General features: G+C 36.8%; 4 protein-coding genes across 4 annotated transcripts; 2 read left to right on the top strand and 2 right to left on the bottom strand.

Moving 5' to 3' along the window:
• Positions 1-3510: 3510 nt before the first annotated feature.
• Positions 3511-5126, bottom strand: LOC103835126 (histidine-containing phosphotransfer protein 1). Its single transcript, XM_009111229.3, has 6 exons — positions 4838-5126; positions 4427-4557; positions 4257-4325; positions 4068-4139; positions 3910-3982; positions 3511-3813 (listed from the first exon to the last, which is right to left on the bottom strand). Exons 1-6 carry the CDS (start codon positions 4895-4897, stop codon positions 3754-3756), a joined length of 465 nt encoding a protein of 154 aa, XP_009109477.1. The 5' UTR covers positions 4898-5126; the 3' UTR covers positions 3511-3753.
• Positions 5127-10757: 5631 nt separating this feature from the next.
• LOC103835105 (protein DMP1) lies at positions 10758-14075 on the top strand. The gene has a single exon (XM_033276918.1). It carries the CDS (start codon positions 11858-11860, stop codon positions 12464-12466), a length of 609 nt encoding a protein of 202 aa, XP_033132809.1. The 5' UTR covers positions 10758-11857; the 3' UTR covers positions 12467-14075.
• On the bottom strand, positions 13928-14805 carry LOC103835095 (protein DMP2). Its single transcript, XM_009111198.3, has one exon. The coding sequence runs from the start codon at positions 14701-14703 to the stop codon at positions 14146-14148; it is 558 nt and encodes a 185-aa protein (XP_009109446.1). The 5' UTR covers positions 14704-14805; the 3' UTR covers positions 13928-14145.
• Positions 14806-19040: 4235 nt separating this feature from the next.
• LOC103836447 lies at positions 19041-20441 on the top strand. The gene has a single exon (XM_009112707.2). The coding sequence runs from the start codon at positions 19041-19043 to the stop codon at positions 20439-20441; it is 1401 nt and encodes a 466-aa protein (XP_009110955.2).
• Positions 20442-24977: the final 4536 nt, after the last annotated feature.

Genomic DNA, 24977 nt, shown 5'->3' with positions numbered 1-24977 from the left:
TTGCATCTGTGTTCGCACTCACAGAAGAATCATACTCTTCTTTGGAAGAAGCTTTTCCATCATCCAAGTTGGGTGTGCTGTCTTTTATAGATGAGACCAGCATCGTACTTTCAGCTATCTAAAGAGAGATAAGACAAAAGAAAGGAAAAAAAAGTTAAAACGGGAATGGCAAAGAAAAATATTTAAAACAGAGTTGAGCATCGAGTTTACTTAGATTCTTGTACAGTCACCATATTTTCATTTCCATCTACTCTAAAAGATCTTTATGAAACTGTATCAATGATTATTATGAGAAGGACATTTGAAGCTCGAAAACTTACATGAAACGTGAGAGTATAGACAATGTAAAACATTTGTTGTAGTTTTTAATCAAAATAGGAAACAAAATTCTGAGGTGTTCTAATAAAACGACATGTCAGCGTAATTTTTCTCAAATGAATGTGAGAGCGCCACGTGGCAAAGGTAATGTGAATGCATTAAATTCAATGCATGCCTTTTAATATATAAGGGATATGTAATGTAATACATTTTCTGGTACATGTTAAATCATTAATAAATAAACAATTCTACATTTACCTCTCAATCTCATACAAGGGTTTATACATTTTAACATTTACACCAAAAAAAAAAAAGTTTATACATTGTCTAATTTACATAGTGGCCACAATTTTTTTCAGCTAACATAATATGTTACTGCTAAGTTATAGTGTTTTATATTGACTAAGATATTCAACACCCGATAACTACGAAATTAACCATTATAATGTATTATTTTACATATAAATTAACGATATTAGGTGCTACATTAAAACTTATCAATAAGTTATAAGAATTTGTCTTTTTCTATTTCATAAAATAGAACACAAAGGTGGATATCTCGGTTTATCAATTATGTTTCTTTCTTCTTTGAGACAAATTTTTTTAACGGCCCATATACTCTATAGCTTCCATAAAACATTTGTATTGTCTTTTCTATAAACTTTGTATTTTCTTTTGTCTAGCCAAAGCCGTAGAAGCTGACAAAACAGAGCAGAACCCACAGTACCTACTCTGTAGACTCAGAAGAGCTGCTTGCAAGATTCAATGATGACACAAATCTTAGGACCAGTACTGCCTCATTGGTCTTTGAAGCCGCCAAATCTTCTACCCGCTTCCATGTTCTTTCCAGGTTCGTTTAAAGTCTGTTGTCTTCTCTTTTTCTACTTGGAACTTAGCTACACACTCATCAAAGAAGAACAAAGAAAGAACCTTTGCTTTCCTCCTTCACAAACATTCGATGGCGATAGCGTCCCTAACCATGACAAAGACGGAGGCGGAATGTCATCATCGCCTCCGTCGGAGGAAGCACGGATAATGTGACGTAGACTTAATCGGGTGAATGAGACGTAGACTCGAATCTTGATTTTGAGCGGCTGAGTCTGCAGAGGCCAACGGTGGCGGAGGCGGAATGCGGTGGAGGAATCAGAGATACTGCGAGTCTTGGTTATGTTATGAACATCCATGGCTATGGCTAGCGAGTCTCTTACTCCAACTTTTCTTTCGTATTTATAGAACACGGAATCAATCCGGGTTTGTTTGGCCTCTTCTGTTTTGTTTTAAATCACCAGCCTCCTCTGTTTCTTTTTATTTTATTGGCCTTTTTTATCGTAATTAATGTCATGGAACCAAATTATCCTAACATTTTATATCTGAAATATTTAATATAATGTAAATATCCAAAATAATCAAATTATCGATATTGTTATCTAAAATATTCATATTTACCACTAGTCAATCATAGATGTAAGTTGTGACCAAAAGAATATTATTTTGGGCTGATAAATATATAGCCCATCGCTCATCTATGTTCGTTCACTATTTTCTTTTTGTTTGCTGCAAATGAATTTGGAAACTAGTGTACGGTAAAGAATCCAATTCCAATAACACGATCAACTTGATTTGTCATATCGGGCTTTGACTCCACTTGATTAGTGGAAAAAAGTAGCAGAATCTTTGTAATTATATCAGAATTGTAATTACTTTATTGTTGGAAAAAAAATTACTTTTTTTCACTTTGGCATCAACAAGTAGTTTAATAACAAGTCTGTATACTGTATAGGCATGTAAATATCGAGAAAAGGTAACCGAAATTATTCTATTTTTACTCGGAAGTAATATTTAGGTTTATATTTGATTTAGCCTTATATCCAAAATGAACAAGCCTATTATGATTTATGAATATATAAAACACTGTTGATCAAAAAAAAAAAGAATATATAAAACACTATTTAGAATTAGTATTTTATGATACAAAACGTAGGACTTAGGTGTGGATTAAGAAACTTTTTTTAGTGTTTTACTATCTCTTGATTTTAATAAGTTTTAGATTCATATTTATGTTTACTATGATCATTTAAGGTTGCATTTAGGTTTTTATGTTGCATTTGCATACTCATTTGCATATCATAGGGGTTGGAATGCGTATTTGGAAGTTTGTGTCGGAAATCAATGATTAAATTGCACATTTTACAGTTTTGGGTCCAATTTGATGTTAACAAGAGGGCAGGGACCAAAGCTGCAAATTTCAGAACTCTCGGTTGGGTTAAATTGCACAATCGAAAGTATAGGGTTGATTTGAAAGGGTGTGTCTGTAATTTCTGAAGTTATAGGCTGCATTAAAAATAACAAGAATTTCAGGGACCTGGTATGCAAAATACTGGGAGCTGTAGATCCCGACGATTCCGACGGCGGCGAGGCTTGACGCGACGACGACGAGACTTACCGGAGCAGAGTACGACAGAGACGCGGAGGAGCTGAGCAGCGGTGCTGCTGGCCGGAGCACGAGCTCAACCACCACCACGACTGAAGCTTGAGACGAAGAAGACGACTTGGTGATGTCACGGTTCACATCGAGAAACCACGAACGAGATTGACGAAGATGGAGAGTGGAGGAGTCGCGGTGGCTGTGATTGGAGTCAGCCCGTGTCGACTTGGAGCGAGCTGAACCGGAAGTCGCAGAGGAGGAGGTGAGCACGACGAGCTTGAGAGCGAGATCATGGAGCGGGTTGCGGCGGTCGCTGTATCTTAGACGAGCTCTAGAGCGGGTGTATGGAGCGACGAAGCCTAACCGTTCGTTCCAGCTTCGAATCTCACAAGTGCTGGAGCGGGCAACGCACAACGGGTTGTGAAGTCGCCGTACCACGAGCGTTAGCTGGAGCGGGCTTCTGCTGCGGCATCACCGACCCGCGCGCATCTTCCAACAGACATCATCTTCGGAGCTAAGTAGTGGAGCGGTCACGGGCAGCGGGGTGAAGTGGTCGGCTGGTCGCTGTGCCTCACACGATCCATGGAGCGAGTGTTCGGAGCTGGATGAGGAAGCCGCTCCCACACTTTGATTGGTCGAGTTTTATTTATTTTATGGCCTTTTTGAGATTTGTTAATAGGCCCGCTCGTTTTTAAAGTCCTATATATATATATACATTTTAGACCTAAAAATTAAGGGATAATATTATCTATAAAAAAAAAAATCACTTTGGAGTGAAATATATAATCTTGATCATTATCTTTTATGATTACTTGATTTCTTGAATTATTAATCATGTTTAGACAACTACTCACTCATTATCATGGTAGACAATAAATCATGTTTCATTCATCCTACAACACAAAGAAGAAGTTCACCTAAGAACAATCTTTTTGGATAGTAACGCAAAAGAAGAAGAGAGCTCCAACTGAAATAACCATATGTAGAAAGGTGATATGACGATGTGTCACTCAAAATCCGAGTTCCATGGCTGGGATCATTCCACCAGAGGCTACAATCTGTTGCTCGAGCTGCGTAGATTCGTTAATAACAACCAAAATGAGATAAATATGAATCAAATATGGCTAAATTTGATGAATTATAAAGGTATAGTACATAGTCCTCACCTTGAACAGAGTCTCTAGCCTGTTCTTCACAAGATAGTATTCTTTCTTTACTTGTTGCAAACATCTATGACATCTGAGATTTTCATCAAAATTTTTTCATAATCAGATATTAAAATCAAACAGACAAAAAATAATGGAACATATTCGATCAAACTCACCCTTCAACGTTTTGTTGCTCGCAGAAGTTGCGGAAGACAACACAAGCATTCTTAACTCTCTGTGCTCCTATACTGTTTGTTGGAAACATCACACGGTCAAAATCTTAATGTACACATTTCAGGATCTCAAAGTGCATAAATACATTTGCATGGAAGAGCCAAATATTGTTGATATTTTCTGATTGTTACCTGGAGCTGCTACCTTTGAGTTGATGAACATGAGGATCAACTTTTTTGAAGTCTACAACTTGTTGATCTCTGCGAAAGCAATAAGACGAGTGAAAACACAAGTTCTAGACAGAAAGAGAAGAGGAAGATTAAGGAGAAAGAGAGAGAGCGTGTGCAATGAATTTACTTACAGGGACAGTGAGAGATCATTGAGGATCCTGTCAGAATCTTGGAAAAAGAGAGTGACAACTTGTGAAACAAAATCTGGATTGCTTTCATCTTGTAATTGTTGCAGCTGCAAGAACTGGCTGTCCAAAACCCCCTTTTATACAAAAACAAGACTTTCCATAATTTTTTACTGAAGTTTCCATAATTAGAAACTATAAATTTACATAATCAAACGTACACTCGTGCTTACCAAAGAAACTACAAAAGCTTTCCTTAGTTTCTGGACAGCGATTAATTCTAAATTCTAACCATAAACTCCAGTTTTTGTATAACTCCTAAAACACTTTCTTCAACCTTCATATTCTTTTTTTTTTTTGAACAACCAACCTTCATATTCTATTTCCAACAAAAAAATGACTATAGCAGAAACTTACATCCAAGAAGAGTGATTTAGTGTAATCTTGCAAACTCTTCTGCATCTGAACCAACTCCATCTTGTTTTATATTTTTTGTTCTCTGTTTCTCTCTGCCAATAATGGAGGATGAAATTGTGTACCAAATCCTCAGTACTTAAAAGATGAGCACCAAATCCTCCGTATCAAAAACCCATATATTATATATTTTAAAGAAAATTGTATTTTATTGTTACAGTTTTAGTTTTGATGTGGGAGAAGAATCCACCGAATAAATCAACTTTAAAAATGGAAGTTGGTCGAGCTGTCAACTGTCTAACCATCCGAGCCTCTTTTTCTCTTATTTTGCGTTTCTCCTCGTTCTCTTTTCCGCAGATGTGATAAAGACATAAGATGCATTGATACTTCTCTCTTTGTCTTTTTCTTATTATTTAAAAATACTTTCTTTTCTTCGAATTTATAATCACTGTACACCTGATGAACGTAAATATTATATGCACTGCATTCAATGTATCTTCAAATAGCATCTCTTTGGGAGAATTATTTTAATATTAATTTGATTGATCTTGGTTGATCTTGTCCGGCTAGTATTTGTTTATTATAATCGAACATGAGAAAATTACACTCTAAGGGAGTTTACAAGTTTCTAATAACACTTTGGATCACTTTCAGCTACTGGGACAGTTTCTTCTAACAAGCTCTCTTTTCTCCACTTGTTTCTAACTAACTTAGTGCGTCTGTAACTACTAGTCAAAAAGACCCAACAAGTAGAAGGGCGGGAACCGCTCACCACCACACATCTCCCTCACCATCCGACGGCCCATAATGTTTCTGCTATATATGACAAGACATATATCTGTCAAAATTTTCAACCTTTAGATTAACAATTTGACTTTTCATTTGTGCGGTCCAGATTTTACCAAGTTCCCAACTTTTTCATCTTCCGCTCACCACCGCACATCTTCCTCGTTTTCTTTCTATTTTTCTTCACACCAAATCAACCTAACACAAAGATCAATACGAAAGTCAGTTCATACATTAATTTTACTTTAAGTACACGTTTACAAGTTATAGTGTTCACACTAACGTCAAACGGTTCCTCCCACGCATCCACATACAGGAGCGCTTGTGTACATGTGTACCTACGATGTACACATGTACACGTATATTGTTCCCAACTCGTACGTACACCTGTACACCTCAGTCGTTCCTAACTCGCACAAATACATCCTCCGCCTCCACCTAACACACATGTCGCACATTTCAATACATTGTCCACATGTACTCTTCCGAGAGTCAGTTCATACATTAAATTTACTTTAAGTACACGTTTACAAGTTATAGTGTTCACACTAACGCCAAACGGTTCCTCCTACGCATCCACATACAAGAGCGCTTCTGTACATGCGTACATACGCCAGGTGTACATCGCATACTATAGGTGTACATGGGTGCACTCGTTTTTCATACAGCCCCAAATGTACATTCTTTAACATACAGACTTACTAAATCTAAATGTATACCAACTTGAATCGTGTACATACGCCAGGTGTACATCGCATACTATAAGTGTACATGTGTGCACTCGTTTTTCATACAACCCCAAATGTACATTCTATAATATACAGTCTTACTAAATCTAAATGTATACCAACTTGCTTGCGTTCGACAACCAAAAATGCAACAATAACTACATAAATAAGATTTGGTTTCCTAAACGTCCAACCATAGTTGATAATACAAAAAACTTGCTGACATAACATGTTTTGCAACAGAGAGAGCCGATAGTAAATGAAACATCCAACACAACAAGGGCCCTAACCAAAAACAACATCCAACCCTTTCTGCAATGTCACAACAAAATAAACCCTCCCTACGCAATCATCACAAGTACAAAGGCACTACGCAACAAAATAAACCCTCCTTTCTTCGTTAGCACCTGCCTTGTCAGCATCCCGTGTATCACTTTGCCCATCAGCACCCCACGGACAGGAAACCTAAATAGGGTTCCAAAGCAAGATCTCAGGAGCATCGCCATCTCCTCGGTGCCGTTTAGTGCGTCTCTAACGCACAGCAGAAAATCTATAGTAGAGTACATGTTGATTTTCTCGCAGGGGAAACGATCTGTTGTAAATAACCTCTCCGGTAGACTGGCCGGTACAACCTCTACCTCGTCTGTTCCAATAAAAAAAAACCACTCGTTTGAGGGACAAATCGACAGCAAAACTAAATCAAACTAAGAGGGGGGGGTGCGCATTACTAACCAACGGCAATCTCTTTACCACGCAGACTCCGCCGTCGAGACATCTTGTTTATCGTCACTGAAACTCGCCGTCGTTTTTTTGGCTCGCTATCGCCGCTTCGGTTTCTCCCTCTCCGGTCTCGGTAAAAGCGAAGTTGAAAGTGAATAATTATCCTTACAGATCCGTCTATAATATCCGTCCGTGGGCCCACCACCTAGATTTTAAATTTTGAAATTTGAACAATCGAACTAAGAAAAAAGAAAAGGAACGGGCCGGTTAGGATTTTCTGAGGGCAAGTTGGGTCTTTTCACATGAAAACTGCTCCAGTAGCAGGAAGTGCCTTTTTATGACATAGAAACACGTAAACTGCCCTAGAGTGAAAATAACTCATAAAACATTGACTGGTTAGTTTAATTACAGTGATGTCTCACAAAATCGTAACGTAATGAGTTTATCAAGTGCATTGTGACTTTGAACTCCATATATAGGCCTAACATTTTGTAATGTTGCCCACAGCCCAACAAAATACAATATCTAATTTCTACAGCCTATCTAATCCAATTATGTGGTGGAGAACTAACTAAAATGCAGTTTATATTCTTGTATCCTCTTTAACATATATATCACAAAACACAGTATTGTTATCATTATTTTGAGTTATGAACCATACACATAACTATTGAATAGAAATTAATCACCGGTTTAAATTTCATTATTTAATTCCCCAAAAATCCCTCTGTCTAGATTTCTTCCAACCCTCTCTAGTTTAACCCTTTTACGTCTCAGCAATGTCTGTTTTGTATGTAGGGACAACAGAAGTTAAGCGATAGGTATAAGCGATTGGTATACAGCCTAATCTATGGCCACATAAGCAGACCAACCCGGAAATCAACGCGAGCTATTTTTGTTTTCAAGATTCATGTATTTCGAAACCAGCTTAGGGTAACTGCAATGACTCATAATCTGTATAATTTTTATGTGAGGCTTAATTTATTTTGCTCTATCTTAACTCTTAAGCACATCATTCTCATCTTTTTAACCACTACATATTCATTTGTCACGTTTCTGTGTTTTTCGTCATTCTAAATACTTTCACAACCATACCCATACACCATTCTTATCTATTTTCCCATGCATAGTAAATGTCGCATTCTTCCTTAAATAATATATTTTTCAATGACACTTCCAACACGTCAAGCCAAATTAAACAATAGTAGTATTATATTAGTATCACTGTATTTCTAAACATTTGGGTATATATCTTCATTTCAACACGCCTCGCACATGGTGAATGGGACATGCAAGAACATACGATCCGTTTAAACCAATGGCACACAATTTATTATACCAACTAATCAAGATGATTAATGGATCTTTCTTGACAATGCATGGGTCCATTGTCTACGAGGGCTGCTCCATCACTAATGGACCATTCAAATCTTACTATTAATCTGACATTATTTCCGTATAAAACTTCAACTGTGTTTCCTAATTACTTCCTCCGTTCCTTAAAGATACATATTCTAAAGAAAAATTTTGTTTTCAAAAGATTCATTTTTTACATTTTTAATGCATGTTTTATTAACTAATTACGAACTTCAAAAATCTTAATTGCACTAATTATTTTTTTATTGGCTTAAAATTGTGGAAAGAAGATAAACACAAAAAAATATACAAATTTAATGTGTTTTATTAAAATGTGTGAAAAAACTAAAATATAGATCTTTTAGGAACAGAGAGAGTAGTTTTTAGCAATTAATTATACGCAAAAAGTCAAGAGTTCACCCCTATCTCCAAGCAATTAAATATTAGAAAAGCATTGCCGATAGCCAAAATCGGTTTTAAAATGTAGAATTCTAAATATAAGTCACTGTAGCAGCAGCCAATTATGATTTCTTTTTACCCGAATAAATACAAGGTGAACATGCATGGCGACATAGTCCATCTGTTGATTCAAGGCCAATTTCAGGTTATGTTCAATTTACACAAGTAAAATAAATGAGCTGTTGATTCTGTTTTGTGTATGTATGTCTTTTACAAGTAAAATGAATTGCATCGTAGTGGTCTATAATGAGTTATCTTGTCGGTCCATGTAAGAGATCGATTTCCTTCCGGTGTAAAATTACTAGCTCCAGTGGCGGAGGTAAAAAAAAATTTTAGAGGGATCAATTTCAAAATTAGCATATATTACATGGGTCATTTAGTTAAAATACACAAAATTTACCTAATTTTTACGCAATCATACTAGTAAACATTTTTTTAATACCAAATCCACCTGGGTCAATTGACCCACCTGCTAACACCTTACCTCCGCCACTGACCAGGGCTGACCCCGCAATTTTGGGAGCCTTAGGTGATTTTTGTAAAGATTTCATTATAAGAAAATTTGAGGGTTTTTTTAAAAAGTTTGGGAGCCTATGTATATGTATTCTCTTTCAAAAAGTTTGGGAGTCTTAGACGAATGTTTCATCCGGCTTTGTTCAGGACCAGCCCTGCCACTGACTAGCTCTATATGTGATTAGACGACGTGGATCTCCAACTCTCAGATAAACAACCGGATTTACATATCACGGTTGAGTTAATCCCTAAGGATTAGTCTGGATTTCGACCTGGAACACCCCAAATTTTACAAAAACAAAAGGGTAAATGCGTTTTAGATGTTAGAATGTTATATTTAGTTATTCTGAAACACACAAATACTGTGAAATCAATCCATTTTGACATATGAAACTCAAACACATAATCAAAACGTTATATGTTGTTATTATTTAAGGAATAGGTCGACATTTACCATGTTATTATTTATTTATGTTATTATGGTAAATTAAAATAATTTGATATCTAAAGGCGCGCAAGCGGAAGAAATTTTAGCATAAATATTCTTGGGAAAATTGCCAAAAGAGAATAAAAAAACCAGGTTGTTGTCCCTTTGGTATAAAACTAGTTTTGCCCATTTTTTCTCTTTTTTATCCTTTGTATTTCTGAAAACTAATGAAATAAATAATTTTGAGAATCAAAAAAATTATTAAAAATATAAACAATTAATAAAACATCCATATACACAAGCTGGTAATTTTGTTTTGTTCAAAAACTTGGTAAATAAGATTTTTAAGATACGTTCTACTAAAAGTAGAATGCGTCTTCAACATAAAATAGTATAGTAGAAAACAATTTCTAAAATAAACACGTTCATCTACTTCTTTTAGAACGTCCATTTTACTATTTACTAAATTTCTAAAAAAGAGGAATGTGCATTCTACTAATCGTAAAGGTATCCACTTTCCTTCCGAATGCATCTTCTACGTTTATAAAGTATTCTAAATTTTAGGGAATGTGTTTTCTACAATGTACTCTTACGTCTACTCAAAGTAGAAAATGTATTCAAAATTTTTATCATTCTTCTAAACTTTTAGAAGTCGCATTCTACGGATAAGAATACCTGATTTTTTGCGAAAATTAATGAAATTTCAGTTAAGGAAATATTATAAAAATCTCCTAAAAATATTCTAACTTCCTAAAACGTGTTATGGTCGATTTTACTTGAAAAAATTAAAGAAAAAATGATTCTCCCTTCTCTTCTTCATCAATCTATGGTTTTCCCATAGTTTTTCTTTTGATTCTTCTCACAAACTCTTGTTCTCTATGATGCATATCTATACCGTTTTTTTTTTCGATTGCCTTTTAATTTTTTTTTCATTTTTTCCATTAACTTCTTTTTTAAATTCAAATTAACTTTTAAATTGTGTTTAATTAGATTAAATATAGGGATAGTTTTGGGATTATGAGAAAAATTATACTATTGAGACAACTTCATGTTGGTTTTATACCAAGGGGACAACAACCTTGTTTTTTTGTTCTCTTTTAGCAATTTTCCCAATATTCTTTTACGGTCAAATTACAGAGGAAATATGTAGAATAATGCATATTTGTATGCTTTTAATACGTTAAGATAGTATGTTTATACATTATGTTAGTTTTATTTTATCAAGCAATATTTACAAATTAGAAATATAAACGCAGAACGCATTGAAAAACTTCTTTGCATTTTGATGTTTTGTGATTACGCACATGTGAAAGTTTAGATATAGTACATAATTTTCAATATAATTTTTTTTTTTTTTGTAAACTAATTTTCAATATAATTTTAAACGCAATAAATACTATTTCTTACGGATGCATTTACAGTTTTTGTAAATATATAGTTTTGAAAAAGAAAAAAAACCTCTCAAGTGTAGTAGTTCCATGCAAAAATACACATAATTTAACATGCATACAAAATGTTGATGCAAACGGAAAAACTTGAAAATAGATTTGGTAAACAAAAAATTTTTCAACACCACCCCCACCCCCCAAACCCACCAAAAAAAAACCATCTTCGTCGTAAATAACATGACTTTTTGCTAACCGTGTTAAGTCGAGCTCAAGCTATAACCCGATAGTCTTACAAACTTTTCGAACACAAAAGAAACTTCTATTTAGATTCAGTCAATACCATGCGTGCATCATCCTTGAAAATTTCTTCTCCTTTAGGTCCAAAATTTAATTACTCTCCTCCTTTACTTTTTAGGGAAATAACAATCAACTATTTCAGCATTATTACGTCTTCGTGTGTAGACTTATATACAAACCTGATAATTTGACTTGGTCAAGTTCGTGACTAGTTTTTTCTTTGGTCCTAAACCCAACATCCGGACCGGATCAATGGGTTATACCATCGCTAGTTCTTCTATAAATACGCATTAAACCAAGAACACACTTCATAATAATTTCATACATATCTAACTCGAAATTCCAGCCTATGTCCGAAGCTTCTTCTTTGCTAATTCCTAAAACAAACTCTCCAGTTTCATCTAAGTTAATGGCAAACAAATCCCTCACAGGCCTAGAGAGTCTCATAAAGCTTCTCCCAACAGGAACGCTATTCATCTACCTATTACTCAACCCTGTCCTCACAAACGACGGTGAATGTTCCACAGCTAATAAGGTCATGTCAAGCATTCTAGTCGCTCTTTGCAGCTTTTCTTGCGTGTTTTCATGTTTCACCGATAGTTTCAAAGGCACCGATGGATCAAGAAAGTATGGCATAGTCACCAAGACGGGTCTCTGGACTTACGCGGATCCAGGATCCGTGGATTTGTCTAAGTACAAGCTTAGGATTGCGGATTTTGTTCATGCGGTTTTCGTGGTGGCTGTGTTTGGGACTTTGGTGTTGCTTGATGCTAATACCGCAAGCTGCTTTTATCCTCGGTTTAGGGAAACGCAGAAGACTTTGATCATGGCTTTGCCTCCGGCTGTGGGCGTTGCCTCGGCTGCTATCTTCGCTATATTTCCGAGTAAACGGAATGGAATCGGTTACGCTCCAGTTGGTGAGGAGGAGGAGACCAAGAAGGGTTCTGACTCTGCATGAGACGTGTTGCTTCTCTTTTTTCTAAATTGTTGTGATGTTGGTCAAGATTTGTTGTAGAATATAACTAAAGAAAACGATTGTGTGCTTAAAACATTTACTTAGTTCTTTTAACCACTGTATAGTGTATGGCATCTTCTAGTATGAATAAAACATTACCATATAAACTAGAGTTCCTTACTTGGGGTGTGTCTATCTATAACTTCATTAGCCAAACTTTATGAAGACATAAGATTTCCTAATTTCCATGCATCTTTTCCGCTTTACTTTGGGTGAATGTTTAAATCTACCACGAGATCGATCCTTGGTTATAACTAAATCGGCTTTACTGTATATGGTGATCAGAAGTACTCTTCGAAGGAGTTATCAAACAAAAAAAGTACTCTTCGAAGGAACAACAGGTGATGACTGTTTGTTTGATTTTTAGATTTGGATTTTTAATTTTTACTTTTTGGTTTTTGATTTTGTAATAGATTTTAGTTCTTCGCAAAAACAAAAACGGTGATTTTTGTTTTTGACTGTTGATCTTTGTTTAAAAAATTAATAAAATATTTCTTTAAAATTTTTGGTTTTTGATTTTTCTGTAATCTTAGTTTTTTAGGAAAACTTGAATCATAATTTTTTTTAGTTTTTATTTTTTAGAAGTTGAAATAAAAATTAATAATAAAGTATTACTTACTATGAAAACGACAAATAATACAAAATATTACCACTTAAATACATTTATTTGTTTAATAAATTTATTTAAAATAATGCAAACTAAATAGACAATTCTACTGAAATACACTTATTTATATACGTGTATTGTACTCAGTATATAAGCTTGCGAGTTTTGGATACTTTGTGAAGCACCTAATTCATGTGACATATAGATTACTTGAATTCACGAATGGCTCCCTACTGCCCCACTAGAGAAGGAGTTTATTTTTTCTGCCAGCTTTAGTGACTTGTTACAGCTTGAAACATTAAGAACACTAGGATCAGCTTGTTCTAGAACACAAAAAACAATGTTTTCTCGGTCGTATTATTTAATTATTGATGCTAAGAACGAAACGGTTAGAAGGTTCTGTTAAACTAGTCTTATTTTTAATTAATCTGTTAGACTAGCTTTTTAGTTCACGACATCCACCATCCATGTTTCATATAAATCTACTACAGATCCTTATAATAGATAAAAATAATTAGAATGAATGACTTAAAGGATATTAAACTTCAAAATATTAAAATTCACTCTTTATCGTGGTTCTACTCCATTGCCATTCCTTTAGACATATTCTAATCAACCACAAATTTTTTCCCTATACTGCCTTCTTTTAAAATATAAGGATGTTTTGGAATTGTGTGCATGCATATGCATGTCTTCTAAATCCGAAACATCTGTTAATTAAATGATGCTTGTTCACTAATAGAATAAAAAGATTAACACTGTAAGATATGTTATTACTTTGAGTTTCATCAACAAAAAATTGAAAAAAAAAATCGTTAAGAAAACACAGAACATATGATCACAAACAAACATAAATAAACATATGAACATATAATTCAGCACTCACAAACATAAGTAACAAATCACAAGAAAATAAATAAACAAAACATTACAGTGACCATTCATGTATAACTTACACAATCTTAATATTGATCATTTCATTTTATTATGCATATATATAATAGTGGAAATCATATCACTTCTCTAGCTCGGAAGCCTTGTCATCGTTGTTCTCCGAGGGATTCCCAATTCCGTGACGTTTACTAGGGAACACGGTGAAGATGATGCCGGAGATAACTCCAATCACCGGAGGCAAAACCATTAGAAAAATCTTCCCGGTGGAACCGAAGCCAGGATAGAAACAGTTAACAGTATTAGCATCCAACAACGAAATAACACTGAAAACAATAAGAGTAAAGAAAGCATGAACGAAATCTCCAACTCTAAGCCGATACGAAGACAAATCTTTCGAAGATGAATCTGGCCAGAGACCCTTCATGGTGGCGACTCCATAGTGAACGTAGCCGTCCCTTGTTCGGTAACTATCGGTGAAGCAAGTGAAGCAGCAAGAGAAGGCGCAGATAACGATAAGAGCTCCGGTTAAGTATTTGTTGATTAGGAGGCAATGTCCATTGTTGGTTAGGACAGGGTTCAAGAACTGGAACAAGAAGACTGTTCCTGTCGGGAGGAGCCTGATGAGGTCTCCTACACCTGAATATGTCCGGTCTCTTATCGATTTGAATGTTGTCGACATTTTGATATTCTTCAGGTAAATTTTTAGCTTTTTAGTTGTTGGTTGTTCATGAATATGGTTTGTTGAAAGTATTTTTCTCGAGTGTTTATAGGATGAGAGAGAGAGATTGCTTCTACGTAAAAATGGGTTTGGTGTTGCTTGTACTCTTTTGAAAGAACCTTTTCAAGTAGTGGGGGTCTCTAATTATAATTAATTTTTTGCTTTTGTTTCCCTTTTTAGTATTTTCGGCTACTACTAGAAAACGTGGCTTTAAGGATTAGGGTGTCCCATTTAGATATATAAAGCGTGAAGTAACTTTATTGCTCCATTCCAATTGATGTCACGCATATCGTCTAGTCAAAAACGAGTATGTGTGGCAGTGTGGGCCAAAATGTATATGTAATTAATTTATCTTGATTTATTTTATATTGTATGCTAAGTTATATAAATCCAACTCTGTCGTAATAAACTTCTATTAAAGTATTCATTTAAACTCTAAGAGATGCATTTTATTGATATATAAGAAGCATAATTCAAGGTGCGAGAGGATCCATGGATTCCAACGATCCATGCGAGACCAGCTATCCATGTAGCACCAGTTATGCATTCTAATATGAGAATCATCGATCTCATTAACCAGGTATCGAAGGATTGGGATGTTGGTTTTTGGAGAACTATGTCAATCTTGATGACATACCACTCATATGAAGTTTGACCATAAGCTCAACTCACCGTCATGATACATTCTGTTGAAACTACACAAAGAATGGTCCATATACGGTTAAATCTGGATATTGGGTGTCTCAGAATTTATTAAAGACATGATGGAAAGGAAGTATTGGAGCCGAGTATCACGAAGCTTCAAGCCTTTGCTTGGAAGTTAAAGGTGTCTAAGAAGATATGTCATTTTATATGGCAATTGTTAACTGGTCATATAGCAGTAACGAGAAACTTAGCAAGACGCAATATGAGGTGTGATAACTACTATCCAAGATGTGGAGAACTAGAAGAATCCGTAACCCATGCCATTTTCGAATGTCCGCCAGCTTTACAAGTTTGGTCCCTATCATGAATTCCAATAAGTCCAGATATATTTCCAATACCAAGCATCTACACAAATATGAATTACCTATAATGGAGGAAAAACATCATTATCGAGCCAGAACAAGACAAGGATCCTTATCACTGGATAATCTGGTATATTTGGAAGGCTAAGAATGACAAACTCTTCAGGGGGATAGACAGAGATCCTTTGAAGCTAGTTCGAGATGTAGAAAGCAAATGCAAAGCATGGTTTGTTACAAACCAAGTGGTACAACTAGTGGTACAAGATAACAATACTGAGGAACCCCAAGTCATAGGTTTGGGTAATATTTGCTTGTTAGATGGGTCTGGATGGACAGTGGGGAGGGGGGGGGGGGGAATATTCAACTTATGGAGACAAGAAACTTCACTCGACGCGAATCAGCCTTTTATTCGGAAATAGAAACACTGTGGTGGGCAATAGAGAACATGCTTTAACATTCACCATGCCAAATTTTTGGGACAGACTGTAAGGAGCTGATTGCAATAATAAAGAAACTTCATGCTTGGCCAAGTTTTGCGACATAATTAGAGAGGATAGAGATCCTACAGATATGCTTCCCGGATTTCAACATCATTCACGTTCCACGAGCGTGCAATCAAATTTCAGACTTTTTAGCAAAGCCTGCGAGATCTTTCCATATGGAGTTACAATTTATTGATTGTTCTATTCCGGTTTGGTTACTCAGACCACCTCAAGTTTCAGTAATAGAATGGCTTTTTTAACTCAGACCACCTCAAGTTTTAGTAATAGAATGACGTTTTTGACGTAAAAAAAAGCAGAGCATGGTAAATTTTATTTCAGATTATATATAACTATGTTTTTGATAAATCGAATAGATATGAAAAATCTAATTTTACGATTTGCTATTTGTTTTCACTATCTTCAGTATGTTTTCCTTTGTACTATATTAATATACTAGGTTAAGATCCGCGCCTTGCGCGGGATGAACATTATATATAAAAATTATTTTATGTATTAAATATTTTTACATATTATGAAATAATAAATATATATTGAATAATTAAAAGTCAGTAACTATTAAATATATAATTAAATTGGTGTGAACATATAAATCAATTTTAATAATCTAATTTTTTTTTTAATATTTGATAGGATATGTAATTAAATTTAAATGATACTAACATACATAGTATATTTTAGTATATTTTTAATATTAATGTCTATTAAATGATGATTTCTACTCATATAGTGTTTTTGATCATTTGTATCTTTTATAGCAAAATATTTAAATTACTAACAACAAAATTTTCATTGTGAGATTAATAGTTTTAATAATTTATAATTTAAAAAAAATAAGTTGTCAATGTTCGTTCAAAACTTTTACCAAAAAATTGTTCAAAGTAAATTTTGAAACTAAAAGATTTATGTATTTTATATGGTTTATAGTTTAATTTAAAACGATATATATATATATATCAATATTAATAATTAATTAAATTATACTTTTTACTTATATAATTTTGTAATCATTTCAATGTGAAACTTTTAACAGTTTTAGTAATTTATAATCGTTTTTCAAAATTTAAAATATAACATATATAGAAAAATCTAAATTTTTTATTATATGGTTATTGTGGTTGTTTAATTTATTTAATAGTTTAAAATTAAACAAACATGATAGAATATACACTAATTTTTATCAAATCTTTATTATTCAAAATTATTAATTGTCATATATATACTTTAATCACATTAGGCAATTTCGTAATTTTATTTAAGGAAATAATGAAATACATTAATAATGAATTTGTTGTTAGTTTAATAAAAAACTTATTATATAATTAGATGGACCAACATATTTCTCTAATGATTCTAAGAATCATCCTAGTGATGACATGTGGCTACAAAAAGAAGTTGTAATGCTTCTCAAATAATATATAGGGGATTCCTATTTACTTTTTTGAATCAAAAGATTATATAGTTGTCTAACAAAGATTACATAAAGGAACCTAATAACAATATATAAAATAACAAATTTAAAGATTACATCCAGTTGCTGAATTTTTTTTTTGGAGGGGGGGGGGGGGGGGGTAGTTATTTACTTGATATTTTATCAGATTTTAGAAAGAAAATATAAGTAAATTTTATTTTTTGAAGAAATCATATGGGTCATGTGATCCCCTTCCTTATGAGCTAGTTCCACGACATATGTATATGATGTGTAAGATGCCTACCTGTTTAGCTAGGTTTAATGATCAACTTCCCTATAAGAACTTTTCATATAGCACTACTTCGACACCAAGTTAAGCTCTCATTTTAGTTATCTATTATTTAAAAATTAAAAACTAATTTACCCATGCATATTAGTCCAGTTTCAAATTATAGTTTAAAGTTAATTTGCACATAAATCTGAATTAAAGTTGGTTTAATTTATATCAAAACACATTTAACCAAATAAACACAATTAAAATCCTGACCACAAAAAAATCCTGACCCAACCTGATCTTAAACCAAATCAAATCTTATTTCAGCCAGCTCACCTCCACACTTAATTTCTTATTCATCCATAAAAATGGCTGATCTCTAGTTCATATGTTTTTGTGTGTGATTTTTGTGATTTATTCTATGTGTGCTGATCACTCTGTATCTTCTCGACTTTGAGATTTCTCTCTCAGAGTTGAACAATGGCTTCAACACCGATGACAACTGATTTCTTCAAGCCTTTCCTCTCACTATTCTCCAATGCTTAGTTTTCTAAACTCTCAGGGTGTCTTTCTACATACGTTGAATTATTTCAGCTTAAAACCAGTCAGCAGCGATAAGTGGATTGACTCTTTATATACTTTCTCTGTTTCACAAAGAGTACTATTTAAACATTTTTCACACATATTAAGAAATTGATTGATCACTCTTTTTTCCCTTTTTTGGGCTCTCTACCGGAAATCTCCAATTTTCTTTTTTAAATCTTCCCTCACCGTGAGCGGATCTCTCTACCGGCACTTAGTGTTACGGTTGTTTTTTGGTTTCTTTTTGGAATTTCCATAATCCCCGCTTCCATTAATTTCCTTGTTTCCTTACTTGCTCTGAACTTGCCTTTCTTGTTACACAAGGCGCTCTTTCAGAATTTTTTATTTCCTTTTGTGGATTAATTAGAGTACGATACGCAATCATCATGATTTACTCAAGTCAATTGATCGACTTTTGCGTAATCAAAGGTCTTGTGGTCTCGATTTTTTCAAATCTATCCGTGCAAGGTCCTCCACCTCCCCTCCCTACTCCGTTGTCGGCCGTTTGCCTCACCGCTTCCGATATGGCTGATCTGCTTCACAAGAGTCTGCGAGCTATGAAACTTGATGAAGAAGAACCATTGACTCTTCCTGACAGCCCCCGATTTAGAGTTTATGATGAGAACTCACTGAGTATCCTGGGTCGCCTGCTTAATCCTGACTGTCAATCAATGTCCAGGATGATTGACTACATGCCCACAGCCTGGCGTGTATATGATAGGGTTCGAGGGATTGCTCTGTCCAGGGACCGATTCCAGTTCGTGTTCCAGAGAGAGGAAGATCTCGAAACGGTGCTTAAAGATCGCCCTTGGTCGTACAACCATTGGGCTATGGTCCTTGAACGCTGGACTGACAGTCCATCTGAAGATTTCCTTCAGTCGATGAATCTCTGGATTCGCATACGCCATATCCCGGCGGTTTTCTTCAAAATTGACATTATGTATAAACTTGCGTCTGAAGTAGGCAAGGTTGTTGAGATAGCATACGACCCGAAAGTGTCGCACACGAAAGAATACATCAGAGCTCTGATCTCTTTCAACACGGAGAACCCAGCCAAGGCGTCTAGAAGACTCAACCTACCTAAAGGTGGCTCTGTGGCGATCGAGTTTGAGTATGAAAAGATCCATAAAAGATGTTTTCACTGTCTGAGGTTGACTCATGAAAAGATTCGTTGTCCAATGCTGAAAAAGGATGTGCGGTCTTCTAAGGTGATGAATAATGCTCGTGAGGAAGCACGACCTAGCTCTCAACCTGATAAGCATACTGGGATGCCTGTTCCTGGCTCAGAGCTTGAACCCCCGGGTTTTCCAGCCATGTTCCCTGAGCTCTCGGAGCAGGATAGACGCAGTGCAATGGTCTATGTATCTCACACTGATGAAACAAAGCGTAATGCTCGGATCCAACGTGTTCGTCAAGCGATCACAGATGCTGCCAATGCTCCTCCGGTATTCTTAACTAAGATCACACCAGACCTTGACAAGGGAAAAGGGCATGTTTTTGACTACCCGGACATCAGCTCACGCCTCCAATGGCCTGCTCCTAAAAAGCTACAGCTTTCAACATCTGCTCCACTAGCTCTCCTGGGGAATGAGAGTGAAACAGAGTCTTCCAATGTGTCTCTTCCTGCTCTGCTTCCTCCCTTTGATATCACTACGGGTTTTCAGTTAGGGACATCCTCTAAGGATCCTACTGCCGGTGATGGTAAGAGTGGTAAGAGAGCTAGGCGTCGTCCACCCTCTTGGAAGAGAAAGATGCAAGTTCGAACTGCTGGGACCTCAAACAATTCAACTCAAAATGAAGGAAACAACAGAGAGAATGGAACTAAAAGGAAGTCAGACTTGTCTGCGCCTTCCACATCAGAAAGATCTACCAAAAAACAAGAAATTTCGGTGGCTTCCGGTTTGAAGCCGCTGCCATCCCAATGAGCATATTGAGCTGAAACTGTCGAGGGGCGGGAAACACCGAGACAGTTCGTCGTTTAACGGAGATGCGTAAAGAGCATTATCCGGATTTCTTGTTTCTCATGGAGACTAAACAAAAAGATAGTTACATGATTGGTTTACAAAAAACTCTTGGTTACGATAAGATGTTTACTGTGGCGCCAGAAGGTTTGAGTGGGGGGGCTAGCAGTGTTGTGGAAGGATTGTTACAAGGTTGAGATTTTGTCTTCAGATAAAAGGCTCATTGATATGAGTGTGGAGATGGGATCTTTGTTCTTCTTCTTGTCTTGTGTCTACGGAGACCCCGTTAGAGACAGGAGGCAAGTGGTGTGGGAAAAGCTAGTGAATATTGGTTTGGTACGAGATCGTGCATGGGTATTGATTGGTGATTTCAACGAGTTGCTAGATAACTCTGAGAAGTTGGGTGGAGCAGTTCGGAATGATTCCACTTTTTGGGATTTTAGAAACATGGTGGAGAATTGTAAGATCAAAGAAGTAAGGTCAACTGGGAACACTCTTTCTTGGGTTGGCTGGCGTGATAATGTGTGGGTTCAGTGTAGACTGGACCGCAGTTTTGGGAATGATGAGTGGTTTCAACTTTTTCCACGCTCTAGTGTAGACTACATGGATATGTGGCCCTCTGATCATAGGCCTTTGCTTCTGAAGTTTGTATTGGAACCTTTTGATCGTGGTAGGGGCCGGTTCTACTTTGATAGGAGGATGGTAGGAAAGGCTGGCTTTGAGGAAGCGGTCCGTCGAGGTTGGGACAACTCTGGTGGTGACAACACGTCTATCATGGATCGACTGTCGGGTTGCAGAACAGAGCTCTCGAGATGGAAAAGATCTTCACAGCTTAACTCAAAAACTCGTATTCAGCGGCTGCACCAAGCGCTCGAAAAGGAGATTGCCAAGATCAGGCCTAGTGCTCGGTCTATGCGTCGTCTTAGAGTGCAACTGGTTGAGGCTCATCGAGATGAGGAAAGGTACTGGAGACAGAGGAGTAGGGAGCAATGGCTGAGAGAAGGAGATATGAATACAACATACTTTCATAACGTTGTTAAGGGGAGAAAAATCAGGAATAATATCCTGATGCTCAAAGATGAACAGGGAAATGAATTCTTCTCAGAAGGAGCAAAAGGCCACATTGCTGTTGAGTACTTTAGGGAATTATTCATGAGCTCGAACCCGATGGATCTTGAGTCATTGTTTGAAGGTTTCCAAGGAAAGGTTACCACCGACATGAATGAAGCACTTACGAAGGAGTTTACCGCAGACGAGATAAACCGAGCAGCCTTCTCGGTGAAGAGTAGCAGTGCTCCTGGTGAAGACGGGCTCACTGGAGTCTTCTATCAACAGTATTGGCACATTGTTGGTTCTCACATTGTTGAAGAAATCCAGAGCTTCTTCCGTAATTCGTCTCTTCCTCAGGGGTGGAATCATACTCAACTCTGCCTGTTACCTAAAGTTTCCAAGCCAGATACTATGAAGGACTTGAGACCGATAAGCTTGTGCTCGGTTCAATACAAGATCATCTCTAAACTACTGTCTGAGCGCCTGAAGCCAGTTATGCCGATCCTGGTTTCTGATACACAGGGAGCTTTTGTCGAAGGTAGACTTATCTCGGACAACATCATTGTTGCTCATGAGATGGTTCATGGCTTACGAACTAACAACTCTGTTAATGAAAAGTTCATGGCCATCAAAACCGATATGTCAAAAGCTTATGACCGTGTTGAGTGGAGTTTCTTGGAGACTCTAATGGAGAAGATGGGTTTCGCAAGGAAATGGGTCAGCTGGGTCATGGCATGTGTGAGCACGGTGTCATATACAATCCTTCTCAATGGCCGGGAACATGGTTTCATTAGGCCTGAACGTGGAATACGTCAAGGCGACCCAATCTCCCCATTCTTGTTCATCATTTGCGCTGAGGCTCTGGTGAGCGTGTTGAATAATGCGGAAAGTAAAGGTCGTCTACATGGCATTCAGCTCGGTGCCGGTGGACCTTCGGTTCATCACTTGTTGTTTGCTGACGATAGTTTGCTTCTGTGCCAAGCGAACTTGATGGAGAGTGTTGAGATCCTCCGTTGTTTGAAACTTTATGGTGCTGCGTCTGGTCAACAGATTAATCCATCTAAATCTTCTATAATATTTGGTGAAAGAGTTGAGGAGGGGATTAAAGCAGACATCAAACGTGTACTCGATATCAATAAAGAAGGAGGTGAGGGCACATATCTAGGCCTACCTGAGGTTTTCAAGGGCTCAAAAAGGAACATCCTGAACTTTATCAGAGAAAGGTTGCAGAACAGAATCCAGGGGTGGTTTTCGAGATCACTTTCGCCAGGGGGTAAGGAAATTCTTATCAAGTCTGTTGGTCTGGCACTCCCCATCTATGCGATGTCAGTCTTTAAGCTCCCCAAAGACCTATGTGCTAAACTTACTTCAGCATTAAGAGATTTCTGGTGGAGTGATGGTAGTTCCCGCCGTAAACTACCTTGGGTTGCCTGGGAGAAGCTCTGTCAAAGCAAAGAGAATGGTGGTATGGGGTTCCATGATATAGAACGCTTCAACCAAGCGTTGCTTGGTAAACAAGCCTGGAGAATACATTCGAACCCGACCTCTCTGGTATCTCGAGTACTGAAAAGCCGCTATTTCAGGAATGGATCTTTCCAAGAGGCTTCTGTTGGTACCCGTCCTTCTTATGCGTGGAGAAGCATCCTTCATAGAAGGGAAGCTATGAATCTGGGATTGATAAGGAGAATAGGTGATGGAAAGGACTCAAATGTGTGGTCAACAAACTGGATCATGGATACCAGTGCACGACCTCCTATGTACAGGCAAGACAGCCTTGTTGATCTGACGTTGAAGGTCTGTGATCTCTTTATTCCTAATACTGGTCTCTGGGATAAGGAGAAAGTGAGAGAGACTTTTACACCAGAAGATGTTGAGCGCATTCTCATGATCAAACCAGTGATCTCAAGACCTGATGATGATGTTTGGGGTCTAGCAAATCACTTCGTATATACAACGCAAAGTGCGTATAAGCTTTTATCGGTGGTCCACGAGCAGAACAACCCTGCACACAGGTCTCTCCCTCCAGTGGAACAACAGCTTTGGAAGAGTCTATGGAAGCTCAAGACTATGCCAAAAATTCATCATTTTCTCTGGAGAGCTCTATCGGGTGCTATTGCAGTAAAGGAGAGACTAAGATCGAGGAGCTTAGGTACGGATACGACTTGCAAAACTTGTGGTCAAGGACCTGAAACGGTTTGTCACCTTCTCTTTACCTGTCCTGCTGCTGTTGAGGCTTGGAAGATTGCTCAAATACCACCGCCAAGAGGTGGTTTCTCTCCTAACTCTACGTTCCTGAACCTGCACTATTTGGTGGCCTGCACAAAGAAAAGAAACGCTGAGCTGGGGAACTTTAAAACATTCCCTTGGATTCTCTGGAACTTATGGAAGTCAAGGAATGCACTGGTTTTTGAGAATAATAGGTCCTCGGCTCTATCATGTGTTACGAAGTCAGTGGAAGAGGCTAATATATGGTTCCAAGTGAACAACGACGCAGGAGCTCCTAGCCATGATGTTGTACATCCCCTACCTCTCTCTGAACATTGGGTTCGGCCTCCTTTGGGTTTTTTAAAATGCAATATTGGCTCGGCTTGGGACCATCCTTCGGGTTTGAGTGGAACAGGATGGCTAGTAAGGGATCATCAAGGAACGGCTATAAACCATAGTAGACGTGCTTTCTCTGAATCTACTTCTAGGAGGGAGGCGGATCTTAACTCTCTGCTGTGGGCAGTCGAAAGCATGGTCAACATGAGGCTTAAAAATGTTATTCTGGAAGCCTCATCCATTGAGCTGAGAGAAGCACTCCTTGATCCTCATCAATACCCAGAGCTGAAGTCACTAATAGATCGCATTTTGCTTCTCCTCTCTCGACTAGATTCGTGGTCACTCATCCATGTTCACAGTTCGAGAAATAGAGTGGCTACTGCTATCGCAGTGAGTGTTATAACGGACGTCCGCACCCAATCGTATGTTGCTACTGGAGGCCCTAGTTGGCTCTCGCATACCATCCTCTCCGAAGCACAAGCTGTGTGATTAAGCTATATGTGCTGATGCTGGGAGATCTCACTTATCATGAGTACACACCTCTGTGTAATCTCCTCTTTATTTCTGTTTTGGTACCTATTGGTATCTGTTGTTTTGTTTTATTTCTTTTGTCACCCTATACTTTGCCTGCTCAGGCTTTGTTATTGAAACTTTTCAGTGTTAAAAAAAAGAAATTGATTGAAATGCATTTATGTTTTTATTAATGTCATCTATTTAACCAATAGCATTTTAGATAAATAATTTTCTTTATAAAATCAATGCATTTTACAGTTAGAATTGAGGTAAAAGTAAGTATAAATTGCATTAGAATTATAGAACGACATTTTTTATGTATCAAGAAAAAAAAATATTTAAGTGACACTTAATATGAAACATATGAAATATTAGTTAATTCTTTTTCTAATTACT

The sequence above is a fragment of the Brassica rapa genome, chromosome A01 (assembly GCF_000309985.2).
Source record: "Brassica rapa cultivar Chiifu-401-42 chromosome A01, CAAS_Brap_v3.01, whole genome shotgun sequence".
NCBI lineage: Eukaryota > Viridiplantae > Streptophyta > Magnoliopsida > Brassicales > Brassicaceae > Brassica > Brassica rapa.
The sequence above is the reverse complement of the archived record's forward strand: the minus strand, read 5'-3'. Positions and strand labels throughout refer to the sequence as shown.

Excerpts from the sequence above, each read along its gene's own strand:
- LOC103836447 (XM_009112707.2), top strand. The coding sequence starts at position 19,041 with ATGGCTGATCTGCTTCACAAGAGTCTGCGAGCTATGAAACTTGATGAA.
- LOC103835126 (XM_009111229.3), bottom strand. The coding sequence starts at position 4,897 with ATGGAGTTGGTTCAGATGCAGAAGAGTTTGCAAGATTACACTAAATCA. Across the intron at positions 4,326-4,426 it reads AATGATCTCTCACTGTCCCT|AGATCAACAAGTTGTAGACT; the intron begins GTAAGTAAATTC and ends TTGCTTTCGCAG. Across the intron at positions 4,140-4,256 it reads CTCAAAGGTAGCAGCTCCAG|TATAGGAGCACAGAGAGTTA; the intron begins GTAACAATCAGA and ends TCCAACAAACAG.
- LOC103835105 (XM_033276918.1), top strand. The coding sequence starts at position 11,858 with ATGTCCGAAGCTTCTTCTTTGCTAATTCCTAAAACAAACTCTCCAGTT.
- LOC103835095 (XM_009111198.3), bottom strand. The coding sequence starts at position 14,703 with ATGTCGACAACATTCAAATCGATAAGAGACCGGACATATTCAGGTGTA.